General features: G+C 61.3%; 1 protein-coding gene across 3 annotated transcripts in view; it reads right to left on the reverse strand.

The window, feature by feature from the left end:
- RALGDS (ral guanine nucleotide dissociation stimulator) overlaps positions 1–15,373 on the reverse strand; it is a 46,509-nt gene extending 31,136 nt beyond the window's left edge. The window contains exon 1 of one of the 3 annotated variants that reach the window (XM_049630704.1): positions 15,197–15,373. In XM_049630704.1, coding sequence (XP_049486661.1) covers positions 15,197–15,232 — 36 coding nt within the window. In that variant the 5' untranslated portion in view covers positions 15,233–15,373. The other 2 variants (XM_049630696.1, XM_049630718.1) reach the window with 2 other exon arrangements.
- Between the last annotated feature and the right edge of the window lie 4,545 nt (positions 15,374–19,918).

The raw sequence follows: 19,918 nt of genomic DNA on the forward strand, positions 1-19,918 counted from the left end.
CGGGGGCGTGTGTGTGTGTGTGTGTGTGTGTGTGTGTGTGTGTGTGTGCGTGTGTGTGTGTGCGCGCGCGCGTCCTCGCGAGACTGCCCTAAGCGTGGCCCGGAGTGCACGTGCTGTGCGTGCCGTGGGCCCGCGGTGAGGCGCCCTGCGTGGGTGCGTGCGCTGGTGCAGTGCCAGCGTTGTGTGGGCGTTGAGACGTGGTCCAGAGGCCCTGGTGTCAGACCTGCCTCCCACGAATTCCAGTTAAGCCTAGCTCTGTGGCCTCGGACAAATTGCTAAACCTCTCTGAGCCTGTTTCTGTTTCGGGAAGGATCGCAGCGGGGAAGTCATGCACAGCCCTCAGCCGCTGCCTGCGCCTGGCTCTGTGCTCTGAGTCCTGGAATGGTAACTGTGCCTTCGGTACACCCGTGCGCGTAAAGTCCTCAGTGCTGTGTGTGTGTGTGTGGTGTGTGGGGACAAGCCCTGTCCTTGCGGGGGCCTTTGCTGCACTATCACCTGTCAGCCCTGGCAATGCTACCGACCTCCCCAGAACCGGTCTCCCATCGCCGGGCCTCGCTTTCTCTGTTTGTAAGAGGAGAGGGAAGGCCAGACTGCACATTCCGTAAGCGTATCGTGTGTACCCACTGTGTGCCAAGCCTCAGCTATCCATGGATAGTGGGGCCCCCGGCATGCCCCACCCACACGGCAGCTTGAACACCGTCCAGCCCTGAAGCAAGGCCTCGACAAGGACTGGTAGAAAGCCATCCGGCAGTTTCTATGAAGGGTATTAAAAAAAAAAAAAAATGCTCATGCCCTTTGATTCAATGATGCACTGGTAGGAATTCACCCGAAGGAAGCAATCAGGGGGAGGGACGTGGGTCTCTGTCAATACAAGCTTATTTATGGAAACGTCGATTACAGCTGTGCCGAACTAGGGCACTTGGGTGGCTGAGTCGGTTAGGCATCCGACTCTCTATTTCAGCTCAGGTCATGATCTCATGGCTCGTGGGTTTGAGACCCGCATCTGGCTCTGTGCTGACAGCAAGAAGCCTGCTTGGGATTCTCTGTCTCCCTCTCTCAGAAATAAACAAACAAACATACATTTTAAAAAACCTAGGGGCTCCTGGGTGACTCATTCGGTTAAGTGCCCGACTCTAACTTTCAGCCCAGGTTCTGATCTCACGGTTTCGTGAGTTGGAGCCCCACATCGGGCTCTGTGCACTGATTGAGCAGAGTCTGCTAGAGTCTCTCCGCCCCCCCTTGCCCCTCCCCCCCTCAATAAATTTAAATTTTTTTTTAAGTTAAAAATAAATAAAGCAAGATGGGTAGATTTAGTTTGGGGTGGAGATCCCTAGGAGGCTGTTTAGGAAGCTTCTGGGCTCTGCCACCAGGGAGGGCGAGAGGTGGGTGGTGCGCATTTAGAGGAAGGAGGGCCTCAAAGAGCAACAGAAGGGTGACCTGCTCACTGGCCCCTGCCCTCTGACTAGCAACTCCTCTTCCCACTCCTTCCCCTGGGGCCACGCTCTCGAGGCGCTGCTGGGAATTCCGGGCTAATCCAGCAGGAGCCTGCCCTCACTTATCTCTCTGCTCTCTTTATCTCCTTCTCCCAGGGAGGGGCCTGGAAATCAAGCTCAAGCCCATTTTACAGCTGGAAAGGGGCCCGTGCAGGTCAAGTGACTCAAGGGGGTGGGGGGATTCCACCTGCTCCCAGCACGTCTCCAACCTTGAAGGTCCAGGTGCTGGGGTTGGGGCCCAGGTAGGTTGGAGAGGTGGCGGGGGGGGGATTCCATCCCGATACCACCTGCCCCCAGCACGGCTGTAGGGCGGGGCGCGGGGGGGGGGTGCGCTTCACTCGACCAATCTCTCTGGTTCGCATCTGTCTGTTTTTACAAAGTCCCCTTCCCTGCCTTGTTCACCCCCACTTTGGGGCTCCCCTCGGGGGTCCTGGCCAACCTGCCCACTGTTCCAGCTGTACGCACATGAGTGTGAACACAGGCACGTGCACACACACCTTAGCTCCCAGGGTGCTGGTGTAGCACAGAGGGCAGGTTCAGACGCTGAAATAACCTGGGTTTGAAGCCCAGCTCCACTTTTCTCTTCCTAAGTGACTCCTTTACCTGTGGGCAAATCACCTCCCCTCCAACGCAGCTTTCTCCCCTGCAAAGGGGGCATAACTAATGAGACAGCACAGGTGAAGCACCTCACAGAGGTGCTTGGTGCCCCCGAGTCAAACGGGCCAGAGACTCTGCCTGCCCCACACGGTCAGTGACGGGGGCCGCGAGTCACGGCGCACCTCCCGCATGCAAGACCCTCTCCTGAGCCCCAACGCGCCTCCCTTCCTAATCCCGCCCCAAAGCGGGGACCTTACCAGGGCAGGGGCAGCCCCAAAGCGGGGAGGTGCTGCCTGATAGAAGAACAGAGCCATCCACAAAGTGTTCCTGGCAAAAACTAAACACTCATCCAACCAGGCTTGTGTGTGTAACTAGCGTTTTGGGGAATTACAGGGGACAGGGGACCACGTTAAACACAACCCTTGAGGATGCGATCCACAGACTCCAGACTGTGGGAATCTCGACGGGACGAACCACCCAGTTTCTTCAACAAATGCATTTCAGGGGGAAAAAGTAACGGGAAAACCACAGATTAAAAGAAAGGTGAGAGACATCTCCAAATGCAACATGTGGGTTTTGTTTAGTAGGGCAACTATTATAAAAAAAAAAACAAAACAAAACCTAAGGGACCACTGAGATTATGTGAACCCTGTTGGATACTTGATGATATTCCGTATCATTTTCTGGGTGCGATCACGGTATTGCAGTTGCTATTAGAGTAACACGCTGGGATTTTTACGGATAGAACGACGTGCCCGGGACTTGCACAAGCCTTGTCCGCTGCGGGGGACGGTAGGACACGGGGGTGGTGAGCGGAAACAAGAGAGTCCCCGCACTGGGATGCGTCTATGCACTTTCTCCATTTTTGTGTCTGTTTGGCATCTGCCATCGTAAAAGTTAAAAAGAAAAAGGACAGAGTTTGAGACTCACCCTCAATGCATGCGCCTAGGCTCTCAGCAGCCATCAAGGGAGGGCAACAGTCTTCAGACCCCAGGTCATGGCAGTGACACATGGCCAGCCCCGCCGTCTTCCATGTTTATCTATCACTCGCCCCAGGCCCACAGGCGCTCCCAGCGTCCTTAACATCAAAAGAGGCTGGGGGCCTCACTTTGGGGGCCACGGCAGTGGGCGGCTGGGAAACCAAGTCATACTGTGCACATGGGGCTCATGGCAGCCCAGTGACCTTGGGTGGGTAAAGACCAAGGTTATAACCCCTGCCCTTGGAGGGTCTGCTGGGAGAAACAGAGCACTGTAGAAAGCGGGGGCGGGGGGGGGTTGTTAGAATCGGGGCCCTCCTTTCATCCCGCTCACAGCTCACCCCACCTCCTGCAGTCCCAGCTTCCCAACCTTTCCCTGGGGAGTGCACCTGCCCTTCCCCGGGGGTCACAAGCAGCTCCGAGAACAACCGTATGCTGTTCAGACCTTTCCACCGCCAGGATGCTCCCCGCAGAGGAAGCTTACAAGACAGGCAGAGAACTGGCAGTCAGGGGCTGGAGGCAGGCCACATCGGCCCACACGTGTGTTTTGTTTGGCTTGCAAAGTATTTTTACATTTTTGAGCCAACAGTAAAAGGTCAGGTGATTTCATATGAAAATCCGCAGTTCTGGCTTCTCCCGTAACTTCAGACAATCTGGCCGCATGGGGTCTGTGTTCCTGGGCGACCGGAGGCTGGGTGGGGGCTGGTGGGCAGCTGTCCCCTTTGGGCAGGCCCTGTGCTTGTAGGTTTGCCACAGACCCCACCGGGCCTTCCATCGCTCCCTGGCTTGGAGAACCCCTGGACAGCCAGCCGCCCCCAGTTGAAGGGAGAGGGGTCCAGAGGCCAAATCTCTGGGGCACTTTTTCCTTCCGCTGGTCTTGACCCTTCAAAAGTGCCCCCGCTGCCCTCGGGGCAAGCCAGGCTCACACAGGACCACTACGGTCCCCGGCGCCTCAAGCCATCCCCTGCCGGCCGCCTGGCCCTGCTTCCTACCCACTGCCCACCCCTTGCCCTCCCTGTACACGGAAGGGGATTAATCAGTGCTGCTCCGGTGGTCGTTCAAATCGAGACCCGGCCCTGCCTCTGCACAGGGTCTCGGGGAACGGGGTTGGGGCCTAGCTGCTGCTCTGGGGAGGTCTCGGCACGAGAATTGGGCTCCAGGCCACGTCCAGGCGGCCACGCAGGCCTTGCCCGTCACCGCCTCCAACGTGGGCTCAGCCAAGGCCACAGAGGGCGCTGGTGGCCTAGTGAGAAATAGCAGCCAGGTACCCAGACTTGGGCCGGCCCTCAGTGGAAAAGGACCTTTCACCTCTTTCTGAGCAGGTGACCACCCGTGTTTTGCGGTCTATATTTAGAGCCTGAGGAGGACACGAAGAGGGTGTAGCCTGGCCAGGCTCCTGGGTCATTTCCCGACATCAACGTCACCATTCCTGGCCTGCCTGGCTCCCAGGTCGGCCCTCTGTGGGCGGGTGAGCACGCACCTTGGCAGGAGGTGATGCACCTGGGCTAAGAGTGTAGGCTTAGCCCCACCTCCTCCGTCACTGGGTTCCTGGGAACCTCCAGGGGCCTCCTTCTCGTCCTCCAAGTCCTCCTCCTCCTCCTCAGGGGGAGGGGGCTTCCCACAGGCTGGAGGCTGAGCTCCGGGTTGGTCAGGAGGCGGAAAATGAAGCATCCAAACCTCCCGGAGACCATCCTGGGCGGAGGGGTATGATATCACTGTCACCCCCAATCTCTGACCTCACAGGGCGTTACTGTCCCGGGGCAACTAGAACAAAATACATCATCGCCTGGAGCCACGGAAACGGCCCAGGAGGGGCAGGCCGAGGGTTCCAGACCAGCCTGGAGCTTGCTGTGGGGCCTCCCCGGCCTCCCCAGGAAGTGGGCTCTCACCGCCCCTGACACTGACTCCCAGGGTGTCGGGGGGAGGTCACTCAGAGGAGCACAGGGCAGCCGGCTCACCCTGATAAACAGCACCCACACCGGTGGGAGCCAGGGGCCACTCTGATAACGGTCCCCCACTCCTGGAGAGTTTGGGGCCCACCACCCCAGGGGTCGCTGACCCCTGACACTTCTGAAGGCCACCCAGCCACCCTGCGACGGCTGGAGGTGAAGGGAGGAAGGAGGAAGAGGCAGAAAGAGACACAAGTAGATGGAAATGCACACGGAGACCGCAGGGGAGGCCGAAACACAGAGAATCACGGAGAGGGGAGCCCTGGGAAAGGAAACGGAGTCGGAGGCCGGGTCCTGACCCTCGCAGAGCCCGCGCACACACGGCCGAGGGGGAGCCCCGTAGGTTTGGGAGACTCTCTCTTGAGATCTGGAGCCTAGAGTTGTGCTCGTCCCTGCTCTGCACCTTCCCGGCCTCAGTTTCTCCATCAGTAGGATGGGGTGATAATAATAACGCCACCACCGGGCTCTCAGGAGAGCGGATGATAAAACAATGCCCAGGAGCCCTTGGTAATCTGAGAAGCACGACAGGAACAGGAGACGCTGGACGCCACAGCTCCCCGGCAGCGGCCGCCCAGGCAGGGGGCGGGACAGGCCGGCCCGGGGCGGGGGGGGGGGGGGGCGCACACGGCCACTGCCGAGTGCGCCCCCTCCTCTCAGACACGGATGGCGACGCCCGCTGGCTTCCGGCCAGACTCCTTCAACCAGTTCTGAGGGAGGGGCGGCGGGCCCTGGCCGTGACCCACCCGGCCTCCCGGCAGTGGCCCCGGTTGCCCCAGAGACTCACCTCGGTGGCTGGTGCTGGCACAGATGCTGGCCAAGGTGCGGGGCTTCGGAGCGTGGCGCGGCGGGCGATGGCCCAGCGCCTGGCAGTCACCACAGAGACACAGGCAAAGAACACCCAGCCCTTCCGCACCCTGGGCGCAGTGGGCCTGGCTTCCCGGGCCATGGCGGCACAGGAGCCAGGCAGGGGCTGGGCTCCCAAGGAGGCCCTCTGCCAGTCTGCCTGGATGCCTGGCTGCCCCGGTGGAGTCCAGCACCCGAGTGCCTAGGCCTGGTGTCACCTGCGTGGCTGTCATACCTGCTCCCATGATGGGCAGGGCCAGGAATTCCCGCTTGTCCCAGGCCGTGGGCCAGCCAAGGCTGTGTGAGCAGCTCCAGCCAGATCGGCCCCTCCTGGCTGGGCCCCGCCGTCCCCTCCAAAAACCACCCCAAGGCCCTATCCCCATTCCCCAGAGTTACAACAGTGGCAGGTATAAGTCACCGAGATCAAAACAGGGCTCAGCCAGCGGGGCCACCAGGCAGGTGTGAGCCTGGCCAGGCGGCGTTGGAGGGAGCACAGGACATCCTCACTTACTCAAAGCCACCGCCTCATTCCTGAAGCTTCCCTGCACCCTGCCCTCAAGCTCCTCGGCTGTGGCCCCCAGATACAAGACTTCACTTTAATGTTTATTTATTTTTGAAAGAGAAAAAGAGAGACAGCGTGAGCGGGGTGGGGGCAGAGAGAGAGGGAGACAGAATCCGAAACAGGCTCCAAGCTGTCAGCACAGAGCCCGACGCGCCGGGGCTCGAACTCAGGAACCACGAGATCATGACCTGAACCGAAGTCAGTCGCTCAACCAACTGAACCACCCAGGCGCTCCCTACAAGACTTCATTTTAAACTGCAAGACGAACCGAGGGTTGACAAGTATTTACTTTGCCAAGTAGCGTAGAAAAAAAAAAAAAAAATACCATCGTTCCAAAAAAGATGCCACCAAAAATAACTAGGAGACACCATCAGAAAAGAGGGCAGTTGTTAAACGAGTGCATTTGGCTTTAAGAAAAGCGCACAACCCTGTGCCCACTTTTCTCATTTTGCTGCAAACCAGACGTCGGAAAGCACTGAACGAGTCCAATACACCCATTTGACGAATGGGAAAACCGAGGCCCGGGGGGAGCAGGGGCTTGCCCGAAATCTCACAGGGAGAATTCAGGACTTGTGTCTGTCTGAAGCTCTGCAGAGTCCACAGATGCTCCTTCCATCAGTGCTCAGAGCCCAGATCCCCAAGCCCAGAGGTCCCAGGGCAAAGAGAGAGGTTGAGAGGCGGTGCTGCTTCCTTACCCTGCAGGCCCCTGGCCGGATGGACGTCCTGCCCCTGGCTGCAAGGGGGCTGACAGGGGCTGGGAGCAGAGAGGGCGGCGCAGGGGCTCTGGAGCCGGTCTGCACGCACATCGGGTCCCTTGGCTGTGGTGGGGTGGCGGGGGCCCAGTATGCTGCCCTGACACAGAGCCACACCAGCACTCACTCTGCCTGAGTTTCACATCCTCTTCCGGTGGTTTTGTGGGGCGCAGGGGACCCGGCTGAGCAGGCTGCTCGAAGCCCAGGGGCTGAGACCTGGTTCCTGTCCCCGCCTAGCACTGCCTCCCTGTGGGACCTGCATGTTCCTCTTCCCTTTGAGCCTCAGTTTCCTGATCTGTCATGGATGTGGGGGTGGGAGGGGCAGACACAGAGGTTTTCACACTTGAACCCTCCCAACCCCTGCCCCCCTTGCACCTCTTGGCCTCGAATTCTCATTGCTGGGCTCCAGAGGAAAATTTCTTTCAGGCGCAAAAGAATCCCTGTGAGCACAAGTTAGGAATCCGTCGGGCCGCCTGGGTGGCTCAGTCGTTAACGTGTCCCGCTTCGGCTCGGGTCATGATCTCACGGTTGGTGAGTATGAGCCTCACGTCGGGCTCCGTGCTGACAGCTCAGAGCCTGGAGCCTGCTTCCGATTCTGTGTCTCCCCTCTTCTCTCTGCCCCTCCCCTGCTTGCGCTCTGTCTCTCTCTCTCAAAAATAATAAACATTAAAAAAAAATAGGAATCCCTGGGGAGGTGGGCATCCAGGGGTGGGGGGCTGGGCGGGCATCGGAGAAACAGAGCTGGAAGTCCCAGGTGGAACCTGCCTCCCGTGCCACCCTCGTGCCCACCGTGACCTTTGAGAAACGGCACAGGCGACGGGGCTCTGAATCAGCCAGCGCTGAGACCCTGGGCCAGTGACTTAGCGTCACTTACTGCCTCAGTTTCCTCATCTGAGGATTTGGCAAGACCTCAGCAGGGGCCTGCTGGTGGCCGGCACCCAAGGTATGTGCATTCTGATCCTCTCCCACAGTCGTAAGCCTGCTCCCGTGCCGGGCTCGTAATAAACACCCAAGGGATGTTGGCGGGTGCCGTTGCCTGGCTCCCATCTCTGAGGGCCAGCTCCAAATGGCAATCTGGGGTCTGTCCGGTGCTAGCATGGGCCCCGGAACTGGATCCCAGTGGGTGACCCAGGAACGTCTGCTGTCTACAAGCAGCAAAGAGGCCCGGAGCGCTGGTGGAGGCGCCAGGCCCCCCGGGAGTCAGTAGAGCTCCAGGGGGCAGACAGCCCTGGGGTGCGCAGGCTGTTCAGAACCTCGGCCGCTCAGCCCCCCGTGCTGCCTGGCTGTGGGACCTCGGGCGTTGCCTGATGCAGCCTGGCTGTCCTCCATGCATCCCGGCGAGCTCTCCTGAGCCTTTGGGGGCCTTAGCTGAACTGAGGGGGTGGGGAGTGCCTTTCCCGAGACCTGGCCTCCTCATCCCGGTGCTGTGGAAGGAGTCAGTGGAAGGGAAAGTGCTTCCGACTGGGCGAACGTGTTTGGGGGCGGGGGAGAGCTTCAAGAGGCCCTTGGAGGAAGTGGGGGTGGGTAGTGGGAACCACGGGGGTACAGGCTGCCCCTTAGGTGCATCTGTGTGTCAATGCCTCTGATTCCAGGAGCATTTACCGAGCCCTTCCCAGGTACCAGGCCCCTTGCAAGCCACCACGTCTCCCTTCCGTAGTTCCTCAGTGTCACGCAAGGGTCCCCGTGATCTTCTCCAGCGACGCCCCCCCCCGGACATCTTGGGCTACTGCCTTTGGAGCCAGGCCGCCAGGACAGTGCTCACCGGGAAGGCCCAGGCTGGGGAGACCAGCTGCAGGCAAGAAAAAAACGGGAGCCCCGGGAAGGCGGGGCAGGGGAGGGGAGGGGCAGGGCGCATCCACCCCTCCTCCCACCCGGGAGGGGGAGAGCAGAGGCGCCTTTGTTCCCTGCCAGTCTGGTGTCACCACACGGTGCGCCATATCACTGTCACCGCCTGGGACGAAAGACCGGCTGCGGAGGGCCAGGGCTCTGGGGGCTGGGGACAGTTAGGGGCACTTCACCTGCACCCCCACGCCTTTGCCACCTTCGGGGGCTGGGCCTCCTGGGGACTGAGGCGCACGCACACAAGCATTTCCTATGCACGCCCACTGTGCACGGAGCTCTGCGTGAACTCGGCCCCCGGGGACACTCACGCCAGCCCTGAGATGCTTCGCCCAGGACCCGAGGTCACGTGACCTGCCAACAGTCCTGTGCTCTGCCCACCACACCAGATGGCTCTGGGTTGACGCACCTGGCCGGCCACACACAAGCCCAGACGCAGCAAAACCCCACTCCCGAGCACACATGCGTGCACAGACGCGCCAAAGCTCCCCGCCACCCAGACCTAAGCCCTTTGGCAGGGGAGGGACTCCTGGGTGGGCCCCTGCTACATCCCACATCTGGGGGGGTTCCTCTCACGCTTTGCGGGCTCCTGGGGGGCGGGCCCTGGTGGGTGCAAAGCACATTGTTTATAAACATGTGTGGCTGTCGCTAGGAGCTGTGACTCAGAGCCCGAGCGAGCCGTGACTCTTCTCGAAGCTGTTTACTCGGCACAACATCCTGTCCGGGAAGCAGATAGGAGAGGCCTGGCTGGCTTTGGCTCCTCTTTCGGCAGCCTCCTGACCCGACTCGGGGTCCTGCTGGGGGCGCGGGACAGCCCAGTTCCCCTCCCCCTCATCTCCGGGAACCTGCAGCCCCATCATCACACGGTCACTGCCAAATTGCTAGGTCAGAGCCATTGCCAGACTGCTAGGTCAGGTGACGCTGCAGCCTTGCGTGTGAGGGACCAGCCTTCGGAGCCAGGAACAGGGCTCAGAACCAGGGTGCATCTCCTCTGGCTTCCCCTCCCTCTTCAGCTCTGAGAGAGGCCCCTGGCCCGGGACACTGCAAACGCTGCCGCCCTGCAGCCAAAGGCAAAAGCTTGCCTGCACTTAGAAGCCTTGGAGGCCGGAGCGGCTTCTGATGCCTCCTGGGCACCCAGGGCCCAGCCCGGCTCCGCCTTTGTCCCTCCTCACTCCTCTCTGGGGACAAAGGACTTTTCCACGCAGCATCTGTGAAACAGACGCAGCCGCAGTGATCATCTCTGCCGTAAAACTAAGATCAAGGCCCAGAGAGGGCAAACAACTTGCCCAAGGATGCACAGTGGGTCACTACCAAGGCCAGGTACATACCCTGGCCTGTCTGGCCCCCAAGGCAGCTCAATCGCCTCCACTCTGGGCCGGGTCAAAGACCACACGTGGGGCCGCCGGGTCCCTGTCAGCAGGTGGGTGGTCTGTTCCCTGTATGAGGCCCAGCTCGGGATCCTGACTTCAATTTCCCCCGCCCCTCTGCCCCCCAGCCCAGTGTATAAGCTGGACTCAATGACCCGCCGCCCTAGATGTTTCTACCATTCACTGATGTGCCGCTGTGGATATGACATGTCCCCATATGTGAAGCAGATTTACAGGTGGGCTCGGGGACAGAAGCTTGGAGACCCATCAGATTCAAAGTCACACGGCAGTCTGGCTTTGAGGCTGATACTATTCTCCTGGTGCCCTTCTGTGAGCAGAGGACCCCCCTCCTTTATAGAAAGGCTGAGAGGGGCCAGAGGAAGGCCGTGGACGCAAATGGGGCAGCCCTTTCCTCTGCTCCAGGCTGGGGAGACCTGGGGACCCCCTGCCACGGTGGGGCAGAGCTGGGAGGCAGAAAGGCGAGGAGGGGCTCGTTACTTTGGCAGCCGAGGCTCAGCCCCGCCCCACGCAGAACAGTAACCGGCGGTAGGGAGGTAGGTCGGTGGACCTCTCCAGCTGCTGACTCACCCGCCCAGGACTCCCCTGTGCTGGCTGCCTGCCTGCCTGCCGGCCCTTTATACCGGCCCACTGAGTCACCCAGGTTGCCAAGAAGCTGAGGATCCGAGAATCCGGGCCCTGCCCCAGCTGCTGCTGCTGGCTTCGTGCCTGGCAGGCTCCAGCCCCGCCAAGGGGACCACAAGACCCCCTCTCACGGCAGCCGAGGACACAGCCCCCTGCCCCTCTGGGCCTGCTCCTTGTGCCCGTCTTGCCAACGAGCCCAACGTCTAACTTTAAGGATCAGAGTGGCAGCTACGAGCTGGGGGCCCTGGGTAGACGGAATCCAGGTTCAAACCCGCAGCCTGTCACTTGCTGAGACTTGTCCGGCCCTACACAAGGAGACGGCTTCTGTCTCCAACGGATGGGGGCACTTGGGAAGAGGGCCTGGCATAGGCCCCGCGGTCAAAAAAACATTACCCCAAGGTGGCCCGGGACGTGCCAAGTCAGGGACAACTGATACTTCATAAGATGCCACAGAAAGTCCTCCTAGCAGAGTCCAGCTGCCGTAAAAATCTCCAAACAAGTTCACTCCACCCCACGTCCCCGAGGACCAGCAGTAGTTTCGAGGACATCATCGCAGACCCGCCCTGGGGAGTCTACAGGGCACCTGCCAGGGAGGGACCAGGCCATGTGCAAGTGCCAAAAACACACGAGGGAACCAAACGGGTCAAAGTCACCTTCTGGTCGGGGGTACGAGAAGTAAACTACGGCGTTGGGGGGTGGGTGTGCTGGAGAAGCAAAACCAGAAGAGGGTTAAGAGGGGTGGAGCGTTGCCGCAGCCTTCGATAGGGTGGGGGAGCCAGGAAGTACCCTGTGGGGGAAGACTCACAGAACAATTCATCCACTGTGGGGTGGCTTCATACCCCCTCTCCCACCCGGCCCCCGGGCTCCCAGCTCTTCATACCCAAGTGCCCAGAAGGACGCCTGGGCCGTGGTTCTTTCTCGTAACTGCCAACAGGTAGGTGGGTGGCCATGCCACTCACGTATGCACACGCCACCCCTGGGCGTCCCACGTGTTTTCAGCCCTTCCCTCTTTTTAACACTGGAAGGGGCGTAAGCCCTGGGAAGGGCAGGGACTCTGTTCCCCCTGACGTACCGATGCCTAGGGCAGCTCCAGGCACACGGTGGGCTCTCAACAAACGCCTGGATGGTCCACCCAGTCTCTCCAGTCTCAAGTTCCTGGACTCGAAAAATCTTCAGGGTTCGGGGCCAGAGGGTTCCTCGTGGGGAGACCGCCAGAAAAGCTTCCTGGAGGAGCCAGCAGAGCTGGAGAGGAGCCCGAGGGATGTCAAAGAGCACAGGAAGGGCAAGGCCCTCTCTGCCAGCCTGCCATGACAGCGCCTTCCGGAGAGCGAGGCTGGAGGCGAGCCAGGCTTTCTGGGAAGCAGGAGCCAGGAGGTTCCCAGAAGCCAGCCTGCCGTGGGGTGTCAGGCCGGGGAGGCAGGCAGTCGGCTCAGCTCTGGTTCAACCTGGGTTTTTTTTCTCCTTCCGCAATTCCTGGGGAATGGGTCTCCGCTGATCGGGTAAGTAGAGGTTTGGCCTGCGCTAAGGAGCCTCTCCCTGAAGGACAGGCGGGGCTTGCTAAAGGTTGGGTGGGTGGGGGGAGCGGAGCCCACAGTCAGGCCGCTGTGCCCGGCAGGGCCTGGTCACTTGGGGCTTCAGGGCCAGGGGAGTTGGGACAAACGGGCCGTTGTGGTGAGGAGGGTGCCCGCCGTGCCAGGGACACTGTGTGCCCGGTGCCGCCACCCGCCTGCTGTCTGCATGCGGGGGCCCAGGGCCTGGGAAGCAGGGCTACCCTTTCAGAGGGGGGCCCCCTGAGCTGCCCTAGCCTCTGGAAGGGACCCGGGGCTCCAGCTGGCTGCCGGGAGGTGGGGGGGGCTGGTGCCTTTCCCACAGTCTTTCGGCAAGGAAGTTTCCCCAGGTGTGGAGGGAACAGGAGAGGATGGGGGCAATGCCTTGGGTTCCCAGGGCCTTGGGGCTGACAGCTTCGGAGACACAGCCTGTGTCCCAGCCTCCTCCTGCCACCCACGGTCCCTCTGCCAGTCCCAGGACTTGGCTCCTTCCTTGGTTTCTCCTCCTTGGCGAGGTTCCAGGGCCTCTCCTCCCTGCCTCCACCTGCTCGTACATGGGATATGTGCTGAGCTCTGCAAGGCACCGGGTGGACCCCCCCTGCCGGGCACCCGCCAAGAGCGGTGCAGATCTCCGGCCGCCAGCAGGCAACAGAACGGCTCTGTGTGCCGGGCACAGGGCTGAGTACTTTAAAGCCACCCAGCCTTGTAAGCTTTTGTACATTTATTAACCCCTTTCACAGATGAGGCACGTGGGGCGCCTGGTGGCTCAGTCGGTTAAGCGTCCGACTCTTGATTTCAGCTCAGGTCATGGTCTCAAAGTTGGTGAGACCGAGCCCTGTATCGGGCTCTGTGCTGGCAGCACCGAGCCTGCTTGGGATTCTCTCCCCTGTTCCTCTCTGTCTCTCAAAATAAACTTAAAAAAACAAACAAACAAAAACCGTGAGAAACCGACACTGAGAAGTTGAGGGGGTAGGAACACTCGGGGTTCCTTGTGGTCAAGACCCGGGGGGGCTGGCGCCTTGAAAATGCAAGATGCAAACACACGCGCGCGCGCGGATGCACAAACACACGCGTGAACTCGTGCCGCACACGCACCCCTGTAACCAGCCGTGTTTCCACACGAGCCCCCTCACACACGTGCTCACTCAGCCACCGCTGGGATGGTCGTGCACACCGGGGGCACACGATGAGGCACGTGGATACAGATGCACTCAAATGTGCCGGCACCCAAAGGCATGGGGCTCCTCCCAAGTCACGTGCACCCACGCTCCCATGCGCAGGTGCAGGACCGCACGGTCAACCCCAGAAGCCCCGGAGGTACCTCCAGCCCCCCCCCCCCCCCCCGCGCATCTGCCAGACAGTGACGGCCACCGGCGTCACCGGCGTCCCAGACCCTGAGCGTGCGCCCTCGGGGGCCACCCCGCGCCTGCTTCTGGCTTGGGGAGAAGGGAAGGAGCCCTGTGTGCTGCACAAGGGTCTCCCGGCCCCACGTGGCTGCGAAGAAGATTCCTTGACATAGTGGAGAACCACTGTCCCCTGCTGCAGGGAGGGGGGCAGGCGGGGGCAGCTCAGCCTGTCCACACGGGGCACTGCCTGCCTACCTTTCTGCTCCCCTGTCTGGGGAGCCCACAGCTGTCACCTCTCGGGCCGCCCAGGGCCTCAGGCCAGGCGGACTGCCTCACCCTTTTCAACCTTATCAACTAGAGGGCCAAAGGGCACCCCTGGGCAGCTTCCTGGTCAGCACACCCCGCGGGGGGGGGGCGGGGACCTAGAACTCTGGCCTCAGGGAGGAAGGCGATCCAGGTGGGGCTCACCCTCTGGCCTGGGCAATCTACTCAACTTCTCTGGCCCCCACGCCATCTGCCTTCCTTGGAAGAGACCTTTCCTGTCACCTGCGGAGGGCTTACTGGTGCCAGTACCTGCTTCCCCAGGCACATTCACACACCTTGACATCCACGGGTGAGGCAGCCAAGGCACAGAGGAGTCAAGGAAAGTACCTGCCGGGGTGTCCAGCAAGCCCCAGCCAGGGCTCCCACCCGGCCTTCCCAGACTTCTCTCTCCCCGTTGACCTCCAGACAGACTTAACCTCGCGTGCTGAGAGCAGCGGACAGAGATAACCAGGGCTGGGCTCCTTATGCTCCCGCCTCGGCCCAGCCGCAGTGGCTGCGGCAAGAATCAGGCAGAGAGATTCAGTTCGGGTGGCGGCAGCCCCCAGGGCCCGCACACTCCGGTCCTCCCCACACACGCTCCCCCGCCCAGTTTTGACCCGCACGGTTACAGGGAAAGGAGCTCCTGGAAGGAAGGCCTGCGCCCGCTCGCCCAGATCTCAAGAAGGGAGGGGCGGGGGGGGGCGGGGCAGGTTTCTGGACTCAGCCCCTCACTGGCCCGGGCCACGCCCTCCCTACCCCAGCGCGGACCCACAGGGCAGGTGGGCACACTTGGAACCTCAGGCGGGGTCTTCCCCAAGGGAGCCCACTCCGGATCCCAACCTAGAAAAGGGGGGGAGAACCCGAGGTGGAGCGCGCCCGCCTCAATCGTGGGGGCGGGGCAGCGCTCCGGCCTCTGGGCTCCCGCCACCCTGCGGCCCCTGCCCCTCCTCCCCCGGCAGCCCGCGGGGCTGGGGCTCACCTCGTCCGCCCGCACGCTCGGCGGGACCACCAGCATGAACGCGGGCAGGGGCCGCACCCCGCCTGGGGCCGAGGGCTGGAGCGCGCCGCCCGCGGTCGCCGGGCGCCCGGCTCGCAGCGTCCCGCCCCGCTCCGGGCACCGTCGTCGCCACCCGGGCCCGGGCCATTGTCTGCGCCGCCCTCGCCCCGCCCCCTCCTCCCGCCGCGCACGAGTGAGGGGCGGCGGGGCACAGCCGGCAGAGGCGCGGGAGCCACGGGAGCCGCCGCCCCCGCCCCCGCGCCGAACGTGCGTGCCCGGCACTGGGCAGAGGAGGCCACCACGCCTCCTCCCAACGCCAGAGGTGGGCACGCCCCCTCCCCTTTGGGAGGCCAGGGAGGCTCAGAGGGTGGGATTATAGTCGAAGGTCACAGAATGAGTTGAATGGTCAAGGTCAGACTGGAATCCAGGCTCCCTGAGGGCACCCGGGACCCCTCACCAACGAGACCACCCATCACCGCCCTCCCCAGGGGGCACCTGGGCTTCACGATCTTCCCGGCTCCAAAATCTACGACCCACCCCAGGGCAGTCTGGCCCTCCGAGGCCCTCTCTCCTCCATCCCAAGGCATGGCAGGGGCTCCGGGGCTTTGCGCCCTCCCAGGTGGACACAGCCCCGGCCAGTGCGCTCACTGATAGGTACAGGGTCAGCACCCACGAGGGAAAGCAGCCCCTAACAGCCCGCAGGGCCAGACTTCCTTCCATTCCCATATCTTGCTCACAGCTGGAGGAAAAGCAAGGGGTTTGGTGCCCATTCTAGGACATTCAGTAACAAGCATTATGCTGGGATATAGACACAGGTTCCATCTCCAAAGCCAATGGCCTTAACCGTGAGGCCGCCTGCCTCCCCCCAGCACCCTGATGGAATCAGGCCAGCGGATGAGCAAGCCCAGAGGCCCCTCACTGCCCCACCCCCAAAGCCCCAGTAGGTGACATGATTTACAGGGCAGTGTTCGTGCACTGAATGGTGAACACACAGGCACAGGGGAAGAAGGGGCCACAGATGGGGAAACTGAGGCTGGTGAGATGGGACCTGCCAAGGTCACAAAGCTAGTCTCAGCTGGCTCAGACCAGAACCACAGCTCCCTATTCCAGGGGCTCTACCCACCCCACCCTCCCAGCCACACCTCCCTGCCGCTGCACCACCCTGTCCCCAGGCCCAGGTCACTCGTGGCTGCAGTGGGTACAAAGTACAGGGCACCAAGCCCAGCTCCCCTTACTCTGGCTGGCGCCTGGCCCCATCTACGGTGCTCTCTGACCCTACATTTTCTGACGTTGTGCCACCATCAACTGTCACTCAGGTATCCAGGAAATAGCCTCTGTTGCTAGGGGACCGGCCTGATACAGGGTGGAGCTACGGGGAGGGAGGAACAGACCAGGGTTTCCCTCTGGAAGGATCCAGGGTGGGGGCTGCTGGGCGGGGGCGGGCTGGACCAGACTCCACTGCTAGCGTCTACACACAGGCCATTGGAAAGCCCCAGCCCTGAGCCTTCCTGCAGGCAAGTATTTTGGGGGCCTGTAGTTGCCAAGCAACCCCTCTAGGTTACCATGGGAACTCTCCCTCCTTCTGGGGCTTGTCATTTTTAGGGGGATGCCCTCTCTTTTCCACCTCCTCACCCTGGCTTGGCCGCCCTGGAGGGAGATATCCAGGTTCCCTAAGCTCATTCCCCAGCCCCCACGGAGACACAGCCGGCAGTGACCCTAAGTGAAGAATCTGAGCATCAAACACCCAGAACTCCGAGAAAATGCAGAGCCCAGAGCCCAAGGCCTTCATTAGAGCGAGGGGAGGGGGCGTGGGGGCTGAGGAGGAGGAAGGGGCTCATTAACTCTGTTTATGTCTCCACTCCCACTGTTAACCATCACCTTGGGGCCTGCCCAGCCCAGACTTCGGAAGCTTATTGTAATTGCAAGGAATTTGGTCCCAGCACCTACGCCCAGCCCCTCCCGGGCGTGTCTGCACGCAGGGACACGTCCCCACCAGCCCTGCCACTACCTAGTCGGGGAGCCCGTTCACCTTCCAGTGCCTTAGTTTCCCCTGCTGTAAATGAAGATGGCAGTGGTACCTATCTTGTGGATATAATGAGACAGTGCAGGCCAAGGCCAGGGCCAGGGCGGCGGGGGGAGGGGGATGTGTGTGTGTGTGTGTGGGGGGGTGGCGCTATAGGCCACATCCATACCACCCGGCAGCAGTGTGGGACGGTCCGGGGGTTATTCTGCAGAGCACAGTCCAATGGCTGGTGTGCAGGTCCCCGGGGTCCCAATGCCTTCTCCCAGGATCTGCGGTCGGTCCTACACCCCTTTTCCTGTATTTCTTCTCTACGGTCTCATCCTCCCAGAGTGAAGCCCAGGCACGATGCTCAGAGGCCCTTGGGTAGGTACCTCTCGTAGAAATCAGCGAATGACCCACTGTCGAGGGCTGGCGACTTGAGCCTTGTGGGACCCAGAAGTGCCCAGGGGGCCACAGTAAGAAATGGCCTCTCTTCTGGGGCCGGGCCACCCTGGGCACTTTGCTTCATTTCACTGATGCCCCTAGGAGCCTACTCGCCCGTGGGGAGTCCAGGGCCCCTGTTCCTCAGCCCCAGATGGCCCTCTCCGGTTTGTATGAGGACCGGGCAGAACCCCAGCAGGTGAGCAGTGGGGGGACCCTTTGGGAAGGGTCTCTGGGGACGGGGACCCCTCAGTCTCAACAGCCTACCCATCCAGACGGCTGCCTTCTGCGTGCTCCTCAGACACAGCCGCCCTGCCCTTCGGTAACGGTAACGGGGGAGCTGCCCAGAAACCACAGAGCGTAATCATAGCTGCAGGGCCCTTGAAAAATGGCTGAGAAGGGCCGGCTCAACTTGAGGAAACGCAGACTCTTGACCTCGGAAGGCCTGCTCCTGCTAGGTTCCCTGGCCTCCTGTCCAAGGTGTCACCGGCTCACCATCCCGTGGCCCCACCTTGTTTGATTTTGATGGCACGTGTCACCCCTGAAATGACGGTGCTTCTGGTGTTTACAGTTGAGTGTTGTCTCCTCGCAACTGAGAGGTGAGATCTTTGCTCTAGCGCCACTCCAAGCCTCCGAGCGCTGCGAGGGCGGCAGTAAGGAGGTCACAGCGCCACCTGCTGTTGGTGACAGCACACCCTCAGGCTCCCCTCACACCCACAAACTGGGGGCAGAGTCCCCCAGACCTCCGCAGACACCAACTGTGCCCCCTATCCCCGTGGGCACCTGGGTACCTGACCTTCGGAGGGGGAGGGAGAACCACTCCAACGCCCCTTGTTGTGGGTTGAACTGTGTCTCCAAGAAGCTAGGCTGAAGTCCTGACCCAGCACCTGTGCGCAAACCTTACTTGGAAAGAGGGTCTTCGCCTATGTCATCAAGTTAAGACGAGGGCACGCTGGATCTGGGTGGGCCCTAATCAAACGACCGGTGTCCTTACACGAGCAGGGGATAACCGGACACAGACACGCAGAGAAGGCCGTGTGAAATGGACGCAGAGTTCGGAGCAATGCATCCCTGGGTCGAGGAACACTACAGCTTGCTGCAGCCACCAGAAGCTGGAAGAGGTAGGAAGGATCCCCTCCCAGAGCTTTCAGACAGAGCACGGAACTGCCGACTCAAAGTCCTGCTGATTCTGGACTTCTGGCCTTCAGAACTGACAGAGAATACATTTCTGTTGTTTTGAGCCACCCAGCTTGTGCTCCTTTGTGACAGTGGCAACAAAAAATGAATATAACCCCTTCCCCAGGAGCATCTCCCACCGCTGCTCCCCTAGCCAAGTGCAGGCAAGCCAGTGTCCCAGGCAGAGCCCCAGGAACCTGATGGCAATGCAGGAGGCGACCTAGGCAGCGAGGACAGAGTGCATGTGAGCACACAGTAGACAGAGGCCCCAATTATCACCCTCATCTTCAGCCTCCCTGCCTTGAATCAATCCTGACCACAGGACACTTCCTTCTGGAATATCTCTCTGCCCACACCCGTTGCCCAGATGAATCTTGCCAAGAGCATGTGCAAGGTCGCAGTCTTGGAGGCAGACCCTGCCCCAGTCGAGCCTCAGCTGAGGCTGCAGCCCTGGCCTCCTGGGTGACCGTGGGGCTGAGGCTCCCAGCTGAGCCGAGCCGAGCCGGGAGACTGGTACAGAAAGTGTGAGGTGGTCCAAGTAAGGTGAATGTGTCCCCCAGCACAGACAACAGTCCATCCTCCAGGCTGGGGGCTGGGCCCGCCCTCCTCCCTCCCGAGCTCACTCCGGCCACACTGGCTCCTACTCTGCTCCTCTCCAGACAAACCCTCTGTGCAGCTTTGCTCGTCCCCGCAGCACACTGCTTGCAGATGTGTGTGGGACTGGCTCCTTTTGTCCTTCTGGGTCCCAGCATCAGAGCCACCCTGGAAACCTGTGAGACCCCCGCCCACCCAGGGGCCCCTGGCCGCCCTCCCTCACCCTGCTTCATTTCCCGACAGTGTTGGTCTTTCCTTTCACACGGATTCACTCTTGTGCTTTGACCCACCTCCCCCTCTGGGCTGTGAGCTCCTGGAGGGCTGGGACCTCACTGGACCTTTGACTCCGGCCCCCGGGGCCCAACACAGCCCCTGCTCAGGGTGAGAGGTACAGGGGCTGAATGCGTCCAGAGAGAATCTCAGAGTCCCTACCTGCCTCTGAGTAGCTCACGCTGTGGACATGCAGACTAATAGTAAGAGGTACATGTTGG

Source organism: Panthera uncia, chromosome D4 (assembly GCF_023721935.1).
Source record: "Panthera uncia isolate 11264 chromosome D4, Puncia_PCG_1.0, whole genome shotgun sequence".
NCBI classification, from domain to species: Eukaryota; Metazoa; Chordata; class Mammalia; order Carnivora; family Felidae; genus Panthera; species Panthera uncia.